The sequence below is a fragment of the Bos taurus genome, chromosome 26 (genome assembly GCF_002263795.3).
Source record: "Bos taurus isolate L1 Dominette 01449 registration number 42190680 breed Hereford chromosome 26, ARS-UCD2.0, whole genome shotgun sequence".
Taxonomy (NCBI): domain Eukaryota; kingdom Metazoa; phylum Chordata; class Mammalia; order Artiodactyla; family Bovidae; genus Bos; species Bos taurus.
The window spans coordinates 3126566-3143238 of record NC_037353.1 but is presented as its reverse complement, the minus strand read 5'-3'; the positions used below and the strand labels follow the sequence as shown (position 1 = coordinate 3143238).

At 40.4% G+C, this 16673-nt stretch overlaps 2 protein-coding genes across 2 annotated transcripts; both read left to right on the top strand.

Annotated features, from left to right (window-relative positions):
* The first annotated feature begins 2362 nt into the window (after positions 1-2362).
* LOC112444529 (endogenous retrovirus group K member 6 Gag polyprotein-like) lies at positions 2363-15213 on the top strand. Its single transcript, XM_024986123.1, has 3 exons — positions 2363-2414; positions 12623-12745; positions 13190-15213. The coding sequence occupies exons 1-3, from the start codon at positions 2363-2365 to the stop codon at positions 15211-15213; spliced, it is 2199 nt and encodes a 732-aa protein (XP_024841891.1).
* A 299-nt stretch (positions 15214-15512) lies between these two features.
* LOC132343927 (endogenous retrovirus group K member 7 Pro protein-like) lies at positions 15513-15983 on the top strand. Its single transcript, XM_059881966.1, has one exon. The coding sequence runs from the start codon at positions 15513-15515 to the stop codon at positions 15981-15983; it is 471 nt and encodes a 156-aa protein (XP_059737949.1).
* Positions 15984-16673: the final 690 nt, after the last annotated feature.

The following is a 16673-nucleotide window of genomic DNA, read 5'->3' as shown; positions in this document are numbered from 1 at the left end:
GTGGGTCAGATCATGAACTCCTTATTACCAAATTCAGACTTAAATTGAAGAAAGTAGGGAAAACCACTAGACCATTCAGGTATGACCTAAATCAAATCCCTTATCATTATACAGTGGAAGTGAGAAATAGATTTAAGGGCCTAGATCTGATAGATAGAGTGCCTGATGAACTATGGAATGAGGTTCATGACATTGTACAGGAGACAGGGATCAAGACCATTCCCATGGAAAAGAAAAGCTAAAAAGCAAAATGGCTGTCTGGGGAGGCCTTACAAATAGCTGTGAAAAGAAGAGAAGCCAAAAGCAAAGAAGAAAAGGAAAGATAGAAGCATCTGAATGCAGAGTTCCAAAGAATAGCAAGAAGGGATAAGAAAGCCTTCCTCAGCGATCAGTTCAAAGAAATATAGGAAAACAACAGAATGGGAAAGACTAGAGATCTCCTCAAGAAAATTAGAGATACCAAGGGAATATTTCATGCAAAGATGGGCTCGATAAAGGACAGAAATGGTATGGACCTAACAGAAACAGAAGATATTAAGAAGAGGTGGCAGGAATACACAGAAGAACTGTACAAAAAAAGATCTTCACGAACAAGATAATCACTATGGTGTGATCACTGACCTAGAGCTAGACATCCTGGAATGTGAAGTCAAGTGGGCCTTAGAAAGCATCACTATGAACAAAGCTAGTGGAGGTGATGGAATTCCAGTTGAGCTATTTCAAATCCTGAAACATGATGCTGTGAGTGCTGCACTCAATAAGCCAGCAAATTTGGAAAACTCAGCAGTGGCCACAGGACTGAAAAAGGTCAGTTTTCATTCCAATCCCAAAGAAAGTCAATGCCAAAGAATGCTCAAACTACCGCACAATTGTACTCATCTCACATGCTAGTAAAGTAATGCTCAAAATTCTCCAAGTCAGGCTTCAGCAATACATGAACTGTCAACTTTCAGATGTTCAAGCTGGTTTTAGAAAAGGCAGAGGAACCAGAGATCAAATTACCAACATCCTCTGGATCATGGAAAAAGCAAGAGAGTTCCAGAAAAACATCTATTTCTGCTTTATCGACTATGCCAAAGCCTTTGACTGTGTGGATCACAATAAACTGTGGAAAATTCTGAAAGAGATGGGAATACCAGACCACCTGACCTGGCTCTTGAGAAACCTGTATGCAGGTCAGGAAGCAGCAGTTAGAACTGGACATGGAACAACAGACTGGTTCCAAATAGGAAAAGGAGTACGTCAAGGCTGTATATTGTCACCCTGTTTATTTAACTTATATTCAGAGTACATCATGAGAAATGCTGGACTGGAAGAAACACAAGCTGGAATCAAGATTGCGGGGAGAAATATCAATAACCTCAGATATGCAGATGACACCACCCTTATAGCAGAAAGTGAAGAGGAACTCAAAAGCCTCTTGATGACAGTGAAAGTGGAGAGTGAAAAAGTTGGCTTAAAGCTCAACATTCAGAAAACGAAGATCATTGCATCTGGTCCCATCACTTCATTGGAAATAGATGGGGAAACAGTGGAAACAGTGTCAGACTTTATTTTTGGGACTCCAAAATCACTGCGGATGGTGACTGCAGCCATGAAATTAAAAGACGCTTACTCCTTGGAAGGAAAGTTATGACCAACCTAGATACCATATTCAAAAGCAGAGACATTACTTTGCCAACAAAGGTTCGTCTAGTCAAGGCTATGGTTTTTCCTGTGGTCATGTATGGATGTGAGAGTTGGACTGTGAAGAAGGCTGAGTGCTGAAGAAGTGATGCTTTTGAACTGTGGTGTTGGAGAAGACTCTTGAGAGCCCCTTGGACTGCAATGAGATCCAACCAGTCCATTCTGAAGGAGATCAGCCCTGGGATTTCTTTGGAAGGAATGATGCTAAAGCTGAAACTCCAGTACTTTGGCCACCTCATGTGAAGAGTTGACTCACTGGAAAAGACTCTGATGATGGGAGGGATTGGGGCAGGAGGAGAAGGGGATGACAGAGGATGAGATGGCTGGGTGGCATCACTGACTTGATGAACATGAGTCTGAGTGAACTCTGGGAGTTGGTGATGGACAGGGAGGCCTGGCGTGCTGCGATTCATGGGGTCACAAAGAGTCAGACACGACTGAGGGACTGAACTGAACTGTATCATCACAAAACCTTTAAATATATGTTTAAGAGAAATCTAAAACATTTAAATATATTTTTCAGTTAAACCTACCCTCTTGTACAGATACATTAATGTTCATTAATTAATAAAAGTAATTAAAAATACAAATAATAACAAAATTGTGAAATGCATTCCTTTTGCTCAGGCTACTCTAACAACCTGGATTTCTTTCCTACAAGTACATTCAGTGAACAATGCCTACAACACAGTTTGCTGTTACTACCTTTATATCAATTATTCAGAGCGGTGGGATGGCTAGGATATTGGTCATCACAAAGTACGATGAATAGCCAGAACCCACAGAGCAAGACTTCTTGATCCTCTGAGAAGTATAATTAACAACCTACAAGGGTGGAATACATGTAAATTAACTTCAGCTAAGCATATGCACATATACAGCTGTTATTGAAGAAGAAATAATGGAAAACACAGCAGTAAACCCCCAAAGTTATAAAATGCACCTGAGCAGGAATTATGAACACTCTCTGCCCTTGCCATGAAATACATTCCTTGGATACCCTATCTGGACTTTGGAAATTGTATTTCTTTCACTGAGGTACTGGGGAAGACAGTGATGAAGAGAATGCAGACATTCTGGAGAAGTGTGATAATGACTGCCTATGTCTAGGACATTCATTGTCACTAGGGACAAAGACAGACAATGCTGCTCTGAAACAGGCCTCTCAGTTCAATGGAAATAATTAGACTCTGGAGTGGCAGTGACATTTAGCCAAAAGAGACAAGGTGATAACAGTCATCATAGGAGGTAACAGTATTAGAGGTAAACTTCTGATAATGCTTACAAGCATCTTTAGGGATATCTAATTAACCAACCACTAGGACTGAAGTAGGTGGAAAAACATCTTAATGCCTTGTTTAATATAATTAACAGGAAAGTGCTCTTAATCTGAAATTATTTATCCCATTATTTAATGCATATTTCAAATGTAACTGCTCCATTGGTAATAGAATCTGTGCATTGAGGACTGAAATTGAAAGAAGAGCCAAAGTGAGTGCCTAGAACTTTCTCTAAGCATTAAAACTGAAGCCCAAAATACATACCACATCTCTGTGGAGATCCTCAACATTGCTTCTACTTTCAAAGACTTGTAAAATGTAAATTAGAGTGTTAATATATTCCATTTTAACTTGTTTGATCTAGGTAGAAGTTGGATGAGATTCGGAGAATGACTGTAGTTGTGACACAGAGCAGACGATTTTCACTTATGGGACCTAATCAACACTTTGCAGTTATAGTTTTGGCCAATGCTTTTTTCTCTGTCTCCATAAGCAGAGAACAGCACACAGTTTTTTAACACTAGAAAAACAGCAGAAGTTCTCATTTGATAAAAATATTATCTCTTCACTTCTCTATGCAGCAGTTTTCCAAGAGGGTTCTGGAACTCTGAGGATCAGAGTTCCAGAGGATCAGAACTCTGATTCTCATGGTATCCTAAAGATAAAAATTATTTTTATTCAATATAAAAATGGGAAGATATTTGTCTCCTTTTTACTCTGTTGACATTTACAATGATGATGCAAAACCACATTGGATAAAACTGCTATAGCATTAGCAAAAATTCAAGGTAGGTTGATGGGAGTGATGAGATAAAAAGTATGCACAAATTTGGGTAGTCATATCTGGACCAAGAGCTCTTACACTCTGAGCTAGATGCATTAACGGATGTGTGTGTGTGTGTGTGTGTGTGTGTGTGTGTGTGTGTGTGTGTACTCATCAATTTGACTAACACAAAAAAATATCATGGGCTGGATGGCTTACTGACATAATTTCTCACAGTTCTGAAAGCTATAAGTCCAAGATAAAAATTCTAGTAGACTCTGTAATACAATGGAAGAATACTGATGTTGTGGATTAGTATTACTAATAACTTCTCAACCTCAATTAATAATCATACTTTCTATAATTCAAGTGTATCCTCACATACCATATGCTTAAGATTTTGAAGGTTGTTAATTATACTTCTCAGAGGATCAAGAAGTCTTGCTCTGTGGGTTCTGGCTATTCATCGTACTTTGTGATGACCAATATCCTAGCCATCCCACCGCTCTGAATAATTGATATAAATTGTTGTACAATTGATTTTCCCTTAGCTATAATTAATCACTAAGAGAGCTGAAATGATCAGCCTAGTTGTTCTACAATATGGTTTGGGGGTTTCATGAAGATAATGGCCTCAGGCTCTATACAATTCAAGAATATGGATTGAACTTGGCACTTTGAGAAATAATGTCATGATACAATTTGTTCTACACCCTCTCCTTAAGTTCTAAAATAACATATCATGTGATATTACACATAACTAAAGTTTATGGTTCAGATCAGATCAGATCAGTCGCTCAGTCGTGTCCGACTCTTTGTGACCCCATAAATCGCAGCACGCCAGGCCTCCCTGTCCATCACCAACTCCCGGAGTTCACCCAGACTCACGTCCATCGAGTCAGTGATGCCATCCAGCCATCTCATCCTCTGTCATCCCCTTCTCCTCCTGCCCCCAATCCCTCCCAGCATTAGAGTCTTTTCCAGTGAGTCAACTCTTCACATGAGGTGGCCAAAGTACTGGAGTTTCAGCTTTAGCATCATTCCTTCCAAAGAAATCCCAGGGCTGATCTCTTTCAGAATGGACTGGTTGGATCTCCTTGCAGTCCAAGGGACTCTCAAGAGTCTTCTCCAACACCACAGTTCAAAAGCATCAATTCTTCGGCGCTCAGCCTTCTTCACAGTCCAACTCTCACATCCATACATGACCACAGGAAAAACCATAGCCTTGACTAGATGGACCTTTGTTGGCAAAGTAATGTCTCTGCTTTTGAATATGCTATCTATGTTGGTCATAACTTTCCTTCCAAGGAGTAAGAGCATTTTAGTTTCATGGCTGCAATCACCATCCTCAGTAATTTTGGAGCCCAGAAAAATAAAGTCTGACACTGTTTCCACTGTTTCCCCATCTATTTCCCATGAAGTGATGGGAGCAGATGCCATGATCTTCTTTTTCTGAATGTTGAGCTTTAAGCCAACTTTTTCACTCTCCACTTTCATTTTCATCAAGAGGCTTTTTAGTTCCTCTTCACTTTCTGCCACAAGGGTGGTGTCATCTGCATATCTGAGGTTATGCTCTATTAATATTATTGTTAAACAAAGTACCTATGTACTACATATTTTCTTTTAATCTTCATAATTTTGCTCACATTAAACATTCATATATTCACTTGAAAAATATCTATTGAATGACTGCAGTCTACCAGCCATATTGTAGGGCTCTATAAGAAAAGCACTAAAAATGGACTTCCCAAGTGGTGCTAGTGATAAAGAACCTGTCTGCCAATGTAGGAGACATAAGAGACATAGGTTTGGTCCCTGGGTCAGGAAGATCCCCTGGAGAAAGGAATGACAACCCACTCCAGTGTTCTTGTCATAAAAATTCCATGGACAGAGAAGCCTGGCAAGCTACAGCCCATGGGGTTGCAAAGAGTTGGACACAACTGAAGTGACTTAGCACACAAGTAAAAATGCTTTCAAACCTGTGTTCTTAACTAAAAACCCCCTTAAGGGGCCAGTGGTAGAAACTGGTTAAACATTTCTGAGTGAAGACATTAGTTCTTTGTGACATGGAACTCTCTAGAAAGCAGGTCAAAAGTTGGCAGTGAACTGCTCAGAATGAGCATGCCAGAGAGTAAGAGAGAACAGTCAAGACAAAAGCCATACTCTTTCAATATCCTGATCTCAGAAGGGATTTCATATCACCTTTACCATAATATATTCCATAGAAAAAAAAGGCACTAAATGCAGCCATTATTCAAGGAATGTCTATTATAAAAGTGTATATAAGGGACCACTTCAAGAATGTGTGCTATAAAGTCTTTTATCTCCGTTACCTTTGGGTTTCTTTTTCCTTTTCTGTCTCTTGTCTCGATTTTTTATCACCTTTTTTTTTTTTTTCATTGAATGGCTGATTCTACATTATACTATGCACTATATACTATAGATGTAAAGTTTAGAAATAATTTTTGGTGCTTTTCCTCTTAAGATATGATGTTTACTTATTTCTGTTACATTCCAAGGAGCATAATTAGTCCTATGTGCATGTGAGCTCAGTCAGTGATATCGGACTCTTTGTGACCCATGGACTGTAGCTTGCCAGGTTCCTGTGTCCATAGGATTTCCCTGGCAAGAATACCGGAGTGGGTGACCATTTTCTACTCCAGGGAATCTTTCTGACCCAGGGATCAAACCCATGTGTCCTGCATGCGCAGATGGATTCTTTATCACTGCTCCACCTGGGAAGCGCAGTCCTGTGTGATCTTCACCCAGTTAGAGATCCCAACGTTAAAGTTTGCTTTACTTGTAGTGAGGCCTGAACTACTTTCAATACAAGTTTAGTCATTGTATATGATGTTCAGTGTTCCTTCCCAAATCCTGTGAACTATAGCTAGGTTTCATTTCCTTGAAATGACAAAAACTCCTATGCCTATGAGTTTTAGAAAGCTTCTGGTCAGCTTAATAGTCTCTGAACTTTCTCTTTTATAATGGTCAGAAACTCTAAGGCAAAAGGCAATTCTAAAATCCAGCTTCCCTCTGATTTCTGTCTTATGTTAAAATCTCAGACCTTTATAACTTCAGTTCTTTGGTTGCTAACTTAAGACACATGCATGTTTAATAGTGTAAATATTTTTCATTTTTTTCATCAGAACATTTAGTTTTAATCTACCAATATTGAAAGGAAGAAACAACATTGTTGCATGATATTTTATTTTACTTAATTCAAACAACTATCCTTTTTATACAACATCAGAAAGGCAAGGAAATTTTTCATAAGAAATAAGACTCTAACTTATTTATATTTAAATTGAAATGTTTGCTTTTGAACACATGTTACAACATTACATTTGAGTAAATATGTCTGTGTGTGTGTGTGTGTTTATATACCTCAATATATTGGTACTATCCAGACACACCTCACTCTAATGGCAGAAACTGAAGAGGAACTAAAGAACCTCTTGATGAGAGTGAAAGAGGAGAATGAAAAAGCTGCCTTAAAACTAAATATTAAAAAAAAAAAAAACTAAGATCATGTCTTCTGGCCCAAATACTTCATAACAAATAGAAGGGAAAAATGTAGAAGCAGTGACAAATTTCTTCTTCTAAGGCTCTAAAATCTCTGTAGATGGTGACTGCAGCCGTGAAATCAGAAGATGATTGCTTCTTGGCAGGAAAGCTATGGCAAACCTAGACAATGTGTTGAAAAGCAGAGACATTACTCTGCCAACAAGGGTCCATGTAGTCAAGGCTATGGTCTTCCAAGTGGTCATGTATAGTTGTGAGAGCTGGACTATAAAGAAGGCAGAGCACCAAAGAATTGATGCCTTTGAACTGTGGTGCTGGAGAAGACTTCTGAGAGTTGCTTGGACAGCTAGGAGATCAAACCAGTCAATCTTAAAGGAAATCAACCCTGAATACTCATTGGAAAGGCTGATGCTAAAGCTGAAGCTCCAGTATTTTGGTCAATTTGGTCACCTGATGCAAACAGCCAACTCATTGGAAAAATCCCTGATGCTGGGAAGCTTGAGGACAGAAGGAGAAGAGAGCATCAAAGGATGAGATGGCTAGATGGCATCACTGATGCAATGAATATAAACTTGGGCAAACTCCAGGAGATGGTGAGGGACAAGGAGACCTGCTGCGCTGCAGTCCACGGGGTTGAAAAGAGTCAGACACAACTGGGGAACTGAGCAACAACAACCACATATAATTTCTGCTGCTGCTGCTGCTAAGTCGCTTCAGTCGTGTCTGACTCTGTGTGACCCCATAGTCAGCAGCCCACTAGGCTCTCCCATCCCTGGGATTCTCCAGGCAAGAACACTGGAGTGGGTTGCCATTTCCTTCTCTGATGCGTGAAAGTGAAAAGTGAAAGTGAACTCGCTCAGCGGTGTCTGACCCTCAGCGACCCCATGGACAGCAGCCTTCCAGGCTCCTCCGTCCATGGGATTTTCCAGACAAGAGTACTGGAGTGGGGTGCCATTGCCTTCTCTGACGTATAATTTCTAGGACCTTGCAAAGGGACTGTGCCTTTCTACATTAGATTACATAATGCATGTGCACTATTTATAAGGTACCTTTCACTATTTTGGGTAGCATTCTGAGGTGATTCAGTGACAAAGAATCCACCTACCAATGCAGGAGATGCAGGATTCTTGCATTAGATCCCTCAGTTGGAAAGATCCCTTGGAGAAGGGCCTGGCAATCCACTCCAGTATTCTTATCTGGAGAATCCCATGGGCAGGGAAGCCAGGTGGGCTACAGTCCATGGGGATGCAGAGTTAGACACAGCTGAAGTGACTTAGCACGCATGCACTTCCTGTTTCTCAACGTTTTATCACAAAACAAACTATAAAAAATGGCATATTTTTAAAAGAGCACATCAGAAGTCCATTGAAATATCCAAAGTTGCACGAATTCCAATCAGAATATGTACAGGAAGGAGACACAGATGATAATATATATCTCATCAGCCTACTGACTTATTTTTTCTGCTCTGTTCCTTAATATTCTCTTGGTTTATGACTCACTCATGACTTCAGTGTCTTGGAATAATTGTAGGAAAAGAACAACGTAAGGAAATTTTCACATTTCACATACAAAGTGTGAAATGCTCAGAGAAGACATTGCTATAAACTAAACTGAACAACATTAAAATTTTCTAGAATTTTTTTGAGCATACGCTGATTTGAATCAACCTGCGACAAACCAAAGGTGGTTAGGAATGCACCACCAACAAGAGCTAGACGGGAAGTCTTTTATGAAGAAGAGGAAGCAAAGCAAGGGACTTACTTGACTGGCTATAATTTAAACAGTTGCCTTGTTTGGGAAAGACTAGTTGGCTGCTAGTATGAGCTGCTTATATATTGTGGAAACAATTCTCTGTCAGTTGTTTTCTTTGCTTCTATTTTCTCCCATTCTGAAGGTTGTCTTTTCACCTTGTTTGTAGATTCCTTTGCTATGCAAAAGCTTTTAAGTTTAATTAGGTCCCACTTGTTTATTTCTGTTTTTATTTCCATTACTCTAGGAGGTGGTTCATATAGGAACTTGTTTTGATTTGTGTCATCGAGTGTTCTGTCTGTTTTCCTCTAAGAGTTTTATAATTTCTGGTCTTATACTTAGATCTTTAACCCATTTTGAGTTTATCTTTGTATATGATGTTAGGAAGTGTTCTCATTTCATTCTTTTAAATGTAGCTGTCCAGTTTTCTCAGCATCACTTACTGAAGAGGTTATCTTTGCCCCATTATATATTCTTGCCTTCTTTGTCAAAAATAAAGCAATTTTTGAAAAAAAAATCAATATTTTAGTAAATAAATTAAAAGGTAAAATATTTGTAAACTTTGATAAATCATTCTGTGTAACAAATTTCTTGCAACACATTTCAGAACTAATGTGGACATTTTAATGTCTTAAAATATTGAAATTGAGAGTCCCTGTGCCATATAGTGGAGAAGGCAATGGCACCCCACTCCAGTACTCTTGCCTGGAGAATCCCATGGACAGAGGAGCCTTGTAGGCTGCAGTCCATGGGGTCGCTAAGAGTCCAGCACGACTGAGCGATTTCACTTTCACTTTTCACTTTCATGCATTGGAGAAGGAAATGGCAACCCACTACAGTGTTCTTGCCTGGAGAATCCCAGGGACCGAGGTGCCTGGTGGGCTGCTGTCTATGGGGTCGCACAGAGTCGGACACGACTGAAGCGACTTAGCAGCGGCAGCAGCAGAGCCATATAGTACAGCTTATTATAATTCTCTTCCTTTCTTCATTTTATTTGAAGTTTATATTTCAATAATTTTTCTCACTCAGAAATGTAAGTATATATCATTTTTATTCAAAGCTCTACTGTATTGATTTAACTGAGACTTTATTAACTAAGCTTTTCTATGACAGAAGCCCCTATTGACTGTAAGGTGAATAAGAAAGATGCACAATCAAACCAAGGAAATAAAAGGTGTTTTTTACAACCTACTTAATTAGCAAGAGGTCATATAGATCCATTGTCTGGTAAACATTTTAAAAATCCATTTATAATTATCTAAAACTTAAATGTATAATAATTTATAGTGTTTATTGTGGTGATAATTAGAAGTCCTTGTAGATTGAATCCCTCAAAGATTCTGTAATTCTTCTCAGTAAACATTTTATTGGACATAATTAGTATTTTGCTTAGACTAGAGAGAATCTGTTGACTTCTTTAAGCTAGGTAGGGTTTACCAATGCACATTTATATTTTAGATGAACTCAAAGAAATATTTTAAATCATTTTAGCTAAGTATAGTGTGAATACTATGAACCCACAGCTTATTACATCTGATCATCTTTTTCAGCAAATACATATTTGTTGAGTTCCTACTATGTGCAAACGTGTTTTAGAGGGCAGAGCTGGTTGACTAAGGAGCTTACAATCAAGAGTAATTAAAACTAAAAAGTATCAGTGTGGTTACACAAATCAATGTGTTATACTAGAAGCTTACATTAGTTGAAGAAGCAGTATATGTTTGTATTATGAGAGTCATGGTAACCTATACAAATAGGATTTTAACCTGAGATTTAAAAGGATAGATGGTATTTATTCACAGAGATATATAAAATGCAAGTTTTCAGGTGAGAAAAACAGCCCTTGGAGTTGAGGAAATAAATGGTTAGTTTGTTAGATAAACAGAATCATGTGGCTGTGCCATAGGATGTAGGATAAGAAAGAACATATTAAGAATGCAGGTGGCTATAACAAAATTTAAAAAGACTGTGAATGTCAGGCTAAAAGATACAAATTTTGTTTGAGGAGCATTTGAAGGTTTTCAAACAAGAGGATGGCATGATCCTAATTGAATTGTAGGAAGCTCACTATAATGGCTACATGCATTATTCATAGCACGGTAAGACCCTGAAGACAATCTGAGTTCAGGTAAGAGATGTCAAGGAAACAAACTAAAAGAGCGGCCACAGAACTAAATAGAATTTCTGTTTTGAGAAACGAAATCACAAAATGATCTGTGGTCTACAACACAATAAAAACAAAACCCTTTTTTCCACCTATAAATTAGAGTTACAATAAAGAGAAATTCCATCTCCTCTCATTCTGTCAATGGAAAATACATTATTTTCTGCGGGGAGCCGGTGAGGCATTCCACTCGTGACAAAGGTCATGAGGAAGGAGGCTCGGCATACGCAAAGGCGGGATCGAGCCTCAGGAGTCCCCCCGGATATTCTCGAGCATTTTCCCCCAAAAAACCAGAGTCTGCCTACTTTATTGCTTTGTGCTCTCACCTCTGACTTTACTGGGGGCTGTCCCCTACCACCGTCTCTCTCTCTGTGTGTCAAAGAGTTAACTTACAGCTCCAATTAATAAAGTTCCTGGGCAATTAGGAGTGTTTAAATCCAAACCCCTCTGATGGCTCTCTAACTCGCCTGACAAGTTTACCCGGACTCCTGCAGCTATGCATACGATTGTTTACAGTCTCCTAGCCTCGAGAGGCATGGGAAGCTTAAGATATTCAAATAGCTTAGAGCCTCTCAGAGAGTTAAAAACTGTCAGAATAAACTAGTAAAGGATTTCATTGATGAGTCAATGCTTGTTGCCAAGTTTTCACATCCCCTGAATTGTATCCTTGAATATGTATCAATTAATAGTGGGTATGTAGAAAAAATAAGTAGTGGCCTTGGTGTTAGTAACTTTAGACCCTTAAGGTAATAAATTCTTTCTTTGTTGTAAACCCATTACACATCCGCCCTATAGGAATGCAACTTTATCTTTGGAAGATGGTGCCAAACCTTGAAATAATTACTCTTAGAGAAAGTAAGTCTTTGTTGATAAGTCCTTGTCAAGAGTCATAAAATGTTAGTAGGCCTTCTGGCCAGAAGATGATGTAAATCACCTAAACCATTTGTATACGATACATTTGCAGGAAAGAAACCTTGGTTTTTGATAAGAACCAAAGACTGCTGACTTTGCATCCCCTATTATCCTCTATGTGTAACTTAGGGTATAAAGCCCCTGTTAAAAATAAAGCTACGGGCCTTGCTCACCAACGCTTGGTCTCCCCATGTCATTCTTCCCTTTAACTTCCAGCTGAGTCTCCATCTGGAGCGCGGAACCCACCACGCTGACTAATCATGCCTGGGCTTCTAAGACCCACTCGAGAAGGTGTCTAGGGTGAGACACCTTCCGCTATTCGAGAGGGCGCCTGCGGCCTACGTCAGTGGTGCAAACTTCTTGTCTTGAAGTTTTATTGGTCTCCCGCGTAAACCAAGCTACTCAGCTTCTTTTCTCCACTGAATTTTCCTACTGAGCTATCCTCATTCTATTGTTCTCTATATCTCTAATTAGCATGTAAATAGTCGCCTAGGCCGTCTCTCCTTCGAATACCCTGGATCAGCTGGGGCTGGTCCCCAGCAGGTGGCGCCCGATACAGGATTTTCGAAGGTAAGCTCCCAGCAATTGGGGTTACCAGCCCTATTGCCCCCCGTTCTCGGAACAACTGGGTGACCAGCCCTCTTGTTCCCCCACGGAGCAGTTTGGGTGACCAGCCCTACTGCTCCTCCCTTGGAACAGTTTGAGCCATCAGCCTACTGTTCCTCCCCCGGGACAATCTGGGTCACCAGCCCTATTGTTCTTCCAGTGTTCGGGACGGCTAGGACCCCACTCAAGGGTGCCGCGGACCCCCCTGTAGGATAGACAGGGCGAGAGGAGTGGGAAGTGTTGAAAGTGTTAAAGAGTTAGACTTAGAGAGAGAAAACAGTTTCTGAAGTTAAAAGGCCAAAGGAAAGCCTGATCTTTTGATAGCTTAAAGCAAAATCTTTTACTATACTTAATTTTCTGACATGGGTAATACTGAATCAAATGAAAGACAGCTCTTTATAGGAGTAATTTTACAGTTATTAGGTAAAAGAGGAATCAAAGTTAAAAAATCTGCCATTCAATCATTTTTTTCATTTGTACAAGAGCACTGTCCCTGGTTTCCAGACGAAGGCTCTGTTAACTTAGATGTCTGGGAAAAAGTAGGAAAACAGCTAAAAACTTACCACGCCGAACACGGCTCAGAAAAGGTGCCTAATGACGCCTTTTCCTTATGGAATATCATTAGAGATGTCTTAGACCCTGCCCCTGATTCAGAAAAAGTACATCTTAAAAGTGACAGTGAAGAAAATGCTGTAGCTAAACCTGCCCCTGAATCTAAAAGAGTAACTTTTAAAGAGGAAAATGATGTTGAAACTGTAGTTAAACCTGAGGAAAATGAGAAAAACGAAGACCCGCCCGACTATCGGCAATTAAGAAAAATGTTAGCAGCCATGACTACTCAGGAACAACTTAAAGATAGGGATGAAAAACAAGATCAGCCTTCCCCAAAAGAAAAAGAGAATTTAGGCGAGATCACAGTTAAATATCACCCTGATGGAGATCGGCATCTCTTAAACAAAGATGCCCCAAAAGGCTTAAGAGAAACTTCCCCTGTCAGACCATCAGCTCCAAAGAACTTAAGAGAAACGTCTCCCATCAGGCCATATGCCCCTAGGGATTCCCAAGAGAGCTTCCCAGTTAATCCATATGTAAGCTTTGGATACCAAACAGTTCAAAGAGCTCCTGAGTACAGAGCAGAGAATGTGGAACCTATGCCATTGCCACCACCTCCCATACCTCCTCCCCCCATACCACCTCCCATACCACGCCGTACAGGTCCTATTAAACCCGCATTATTACCGCCACCTCCCTATCGAAGTGGGAAAATTCCAAAATCAATCCCACGGAGACGGGCCTCTTCTGCCCCTGGCGAGAAATTCGATCCCCAGCTTCAGGCTTGTTTCCCTTTAATTTTTGACAATGATGAAAGTGAACAAAAGGCTATCGACTGGGAGCCTGTTTCTTTTCAATTGGTAAAAGAACTTAAAAATGCATGTATCTCATATGGGCCTAAAGCCCCGTATACGATGCAGCTAGTAGAAAATTTAGCAGGTCAATGCTTAACACCTCGAGAATGGAAATCAATTGCTAGGGCCTGCCTGTCCGGAGGACATTTTATACTTTGGAAATCTGAATATGATGATCTCGCTCGTATATACGCTTTTTCTAACCAAAATGGAGACTTTACACATATCACTGAACCTATATTACTTGGTCAGGCCGACTACCCCTCGTATGATGAACAGATGAAATTAGATAGGACTACTATACAACAGGTGGCTGATTGTGCCTTTACTGCCTGGCGCTCATTGCCCGATGGTAAAGCATCAGGTGCCGCTCTATCTGATATTAAACAAAAGTCAGAAGAGCCATTTGAAGACTTTGTCTCACGACTCTCAGAAGCTGTCCAGAGAATAATTTCTGATTCTGAGGCAGCTAAACTGTTAACAAAACACTTGGCCTTTGAAAATGCTAATTCTACCTGCCAGGCTATATTGCGCCCTGTTAGAAGAACTGGAACTCTAATTGATTATATGAAACAGTGTGCAGATGTAGGACCATCAGTGCTACAGGGTGTTGCGATAGCTGCAGCGATAAAAGGAAACTCTTATCAGCAGGCAGTCCAATCCTTTTTTACTAACAAAAACAAGCCATCACAAGGTGATCCCAATAACCAAGGCAGGAATGCATTCCCTAGAACTTGTTTTTCTTGTGGCCAGACGGGACACACTTTTCATGGGTGCCCTCAAAGACCACCCGGTTCTTATCTGCCTAATCCAGCCCAACCGGCTGTGGCTGCTCCGCAAAACCCTGCCCCACTGCCTATTAATCCTAGGTCTCTTTGCCCTCGCTGCCAGAGAGGATATCACTGGGCAAGGGACTGTAGGTCAAGATTTCATAGAAATGGAGCCTTTTTAGGCCCCGACCAGCAGTCGGGAAACGGGTTGAGGGGCCAGCCCCAGGCCCCGACAACGATTGGGGCAGCCTCACTGAACCCATTCATTCCCTTCGTCCCGTCGCAGAGCTCATCAGAGCAACCCCAGGCAGCGCAGGACTGGACCTCAGTTCCACCACCTCAACAATATTAACACCAGATAGCCCCACTATAAAAATCCCTACAGGAGTTAAAGGTCCGTTACCGACAGGCCTGGTAGGAATTATACTAGGCAGAAGTTCCTTAGCTATACAAGGTCTTACAATTATTCCTGGAATAATTGACTCAGATTATACAGGAGAAATTCAGATAATGATTTCACCCCCGACTAAAACTTTCCAAATACATCAGGGACAGAGAATAGCCCAACTTTTACTTTTGCCTTATCATAATGCAATTGGGCAAACAGCCACCCAAAATGAAAGACAGGACAAAGGATTTGGGTCTAGTGACATGGTTTTTTGGGTAACAGAAATTACTAAAAAGCGTCCTATGAAATCTATTCTTGTCAGTGGCAAGTCTATTGAAGGGCTATTAGACACAGGAGCAGATGTTTCCTGTATTTCTGGGAAAGACTGGCCCAATTCCTGGCCCACACATACTACTGCAAATAACTTAGTGGGCATCGGGAGAGCTCCTACAGTAGCTCAAAGTGCAAAAATTTTAGACTGGCAATTTGAGGATACCCGTGGAACATTCCAACCGTATATGATTCCTTCGCTGCCCTTCTCGCTGTGGGGGAGAGATGTGCTGTCTCAAATGGGCATGTTACTTTTTAGCCCTGATGATAAAGTAACTTTGCAAATGCTACAAATGGGCTATGACCCTTCAAAAGGGTTAGGTAAACAGCAGACAGGAACAACTGAGCCAATTTGCCCTGCTCCTCTAAAGTTCCGTGCTGGATTAGGGTATCCAAATTTTTGATGGAGGCCATTGTTTTTGCTGCCGACCCCATTACGTGGAAATCTCAGGACCCTGTGTGGGTAGAACAATGGCCTCTGACTAAAGAAAAACTACTGGCAGCCAAAGCGTTAATTTCTGAACAACTAGAATTGGGACATATTGAGCCCTCCAATAGCCCCTGGAATACTCCTATTTTTGTTATTAAGAAAAAATCTGGCAAGTGGCGACTTTTACAAGATTTAAGAGCTATTAATGCCACTATGGAAGATATGGGAGCCTTACAACCTGGGCTTCCTTCCCCAGTAGCCATCCCAGAAGGATATAATATTATTGTAATTGATTTACAAGACTGTTTTTTCACCATCCCCTTAAATGCTGAGGATAAAAAGCGATTTGCCTTTAGTTTACCAGCAGAAAATTTTAAACAGCCTTATTTAAGGTTTCAATGGAAAGTGTTGCCCCAGGGAATGAAAAATAGCCCTACTTTATGTCAGAAATTTGTTAATGCAGCTATAGAAGATATTAGGGCTAAATATGAACAACTGTATATGATTCACTATATGGATGATATTTTAATAGCTCACCCTGATAGAGCTCATTTACAAACTGTTCTCCAGGATCTGACTCAGGCTTTAACAGACAGAGGCTTAAAAATTGCCCCAGAGAAAATTCAAGTCAATCCGCCCATAACTTACTTAGGACGGGTTATCA

Excerpts from the sequence above, each read along its gene's own strand:
- LOC112444529 (XM_024986123.1), top strand. The coding sequence starts at position 2,363 with ATGCCTACAACACAGTTTGCTGTTACTACCTTTATATCAATTATTCAG. Across the intron at positions 2,415-12,622 it reads TATATCAATTATTCAGAGCG|GTGGCGCCCGATACAGGATT; the intron begins GTGGGATGGCTA and ends GGTCCCCAGCAG. Across the intron at positions 12,746-13,189 it reads TCCCCCACGGAGCAGTTTGG|ACGAAGGCTCTGTTAACTTA; the intron begins GTGACCAGCCCT and ends CCTGGTTTCCAG.
- LOC132343927 (XM_059881966.1), top strand. The coding sequence starts at position 15,513 with ATGGTTTTTTGGGTAACAGAAATTACTAAAAAGCGTCCTATGAAATCT.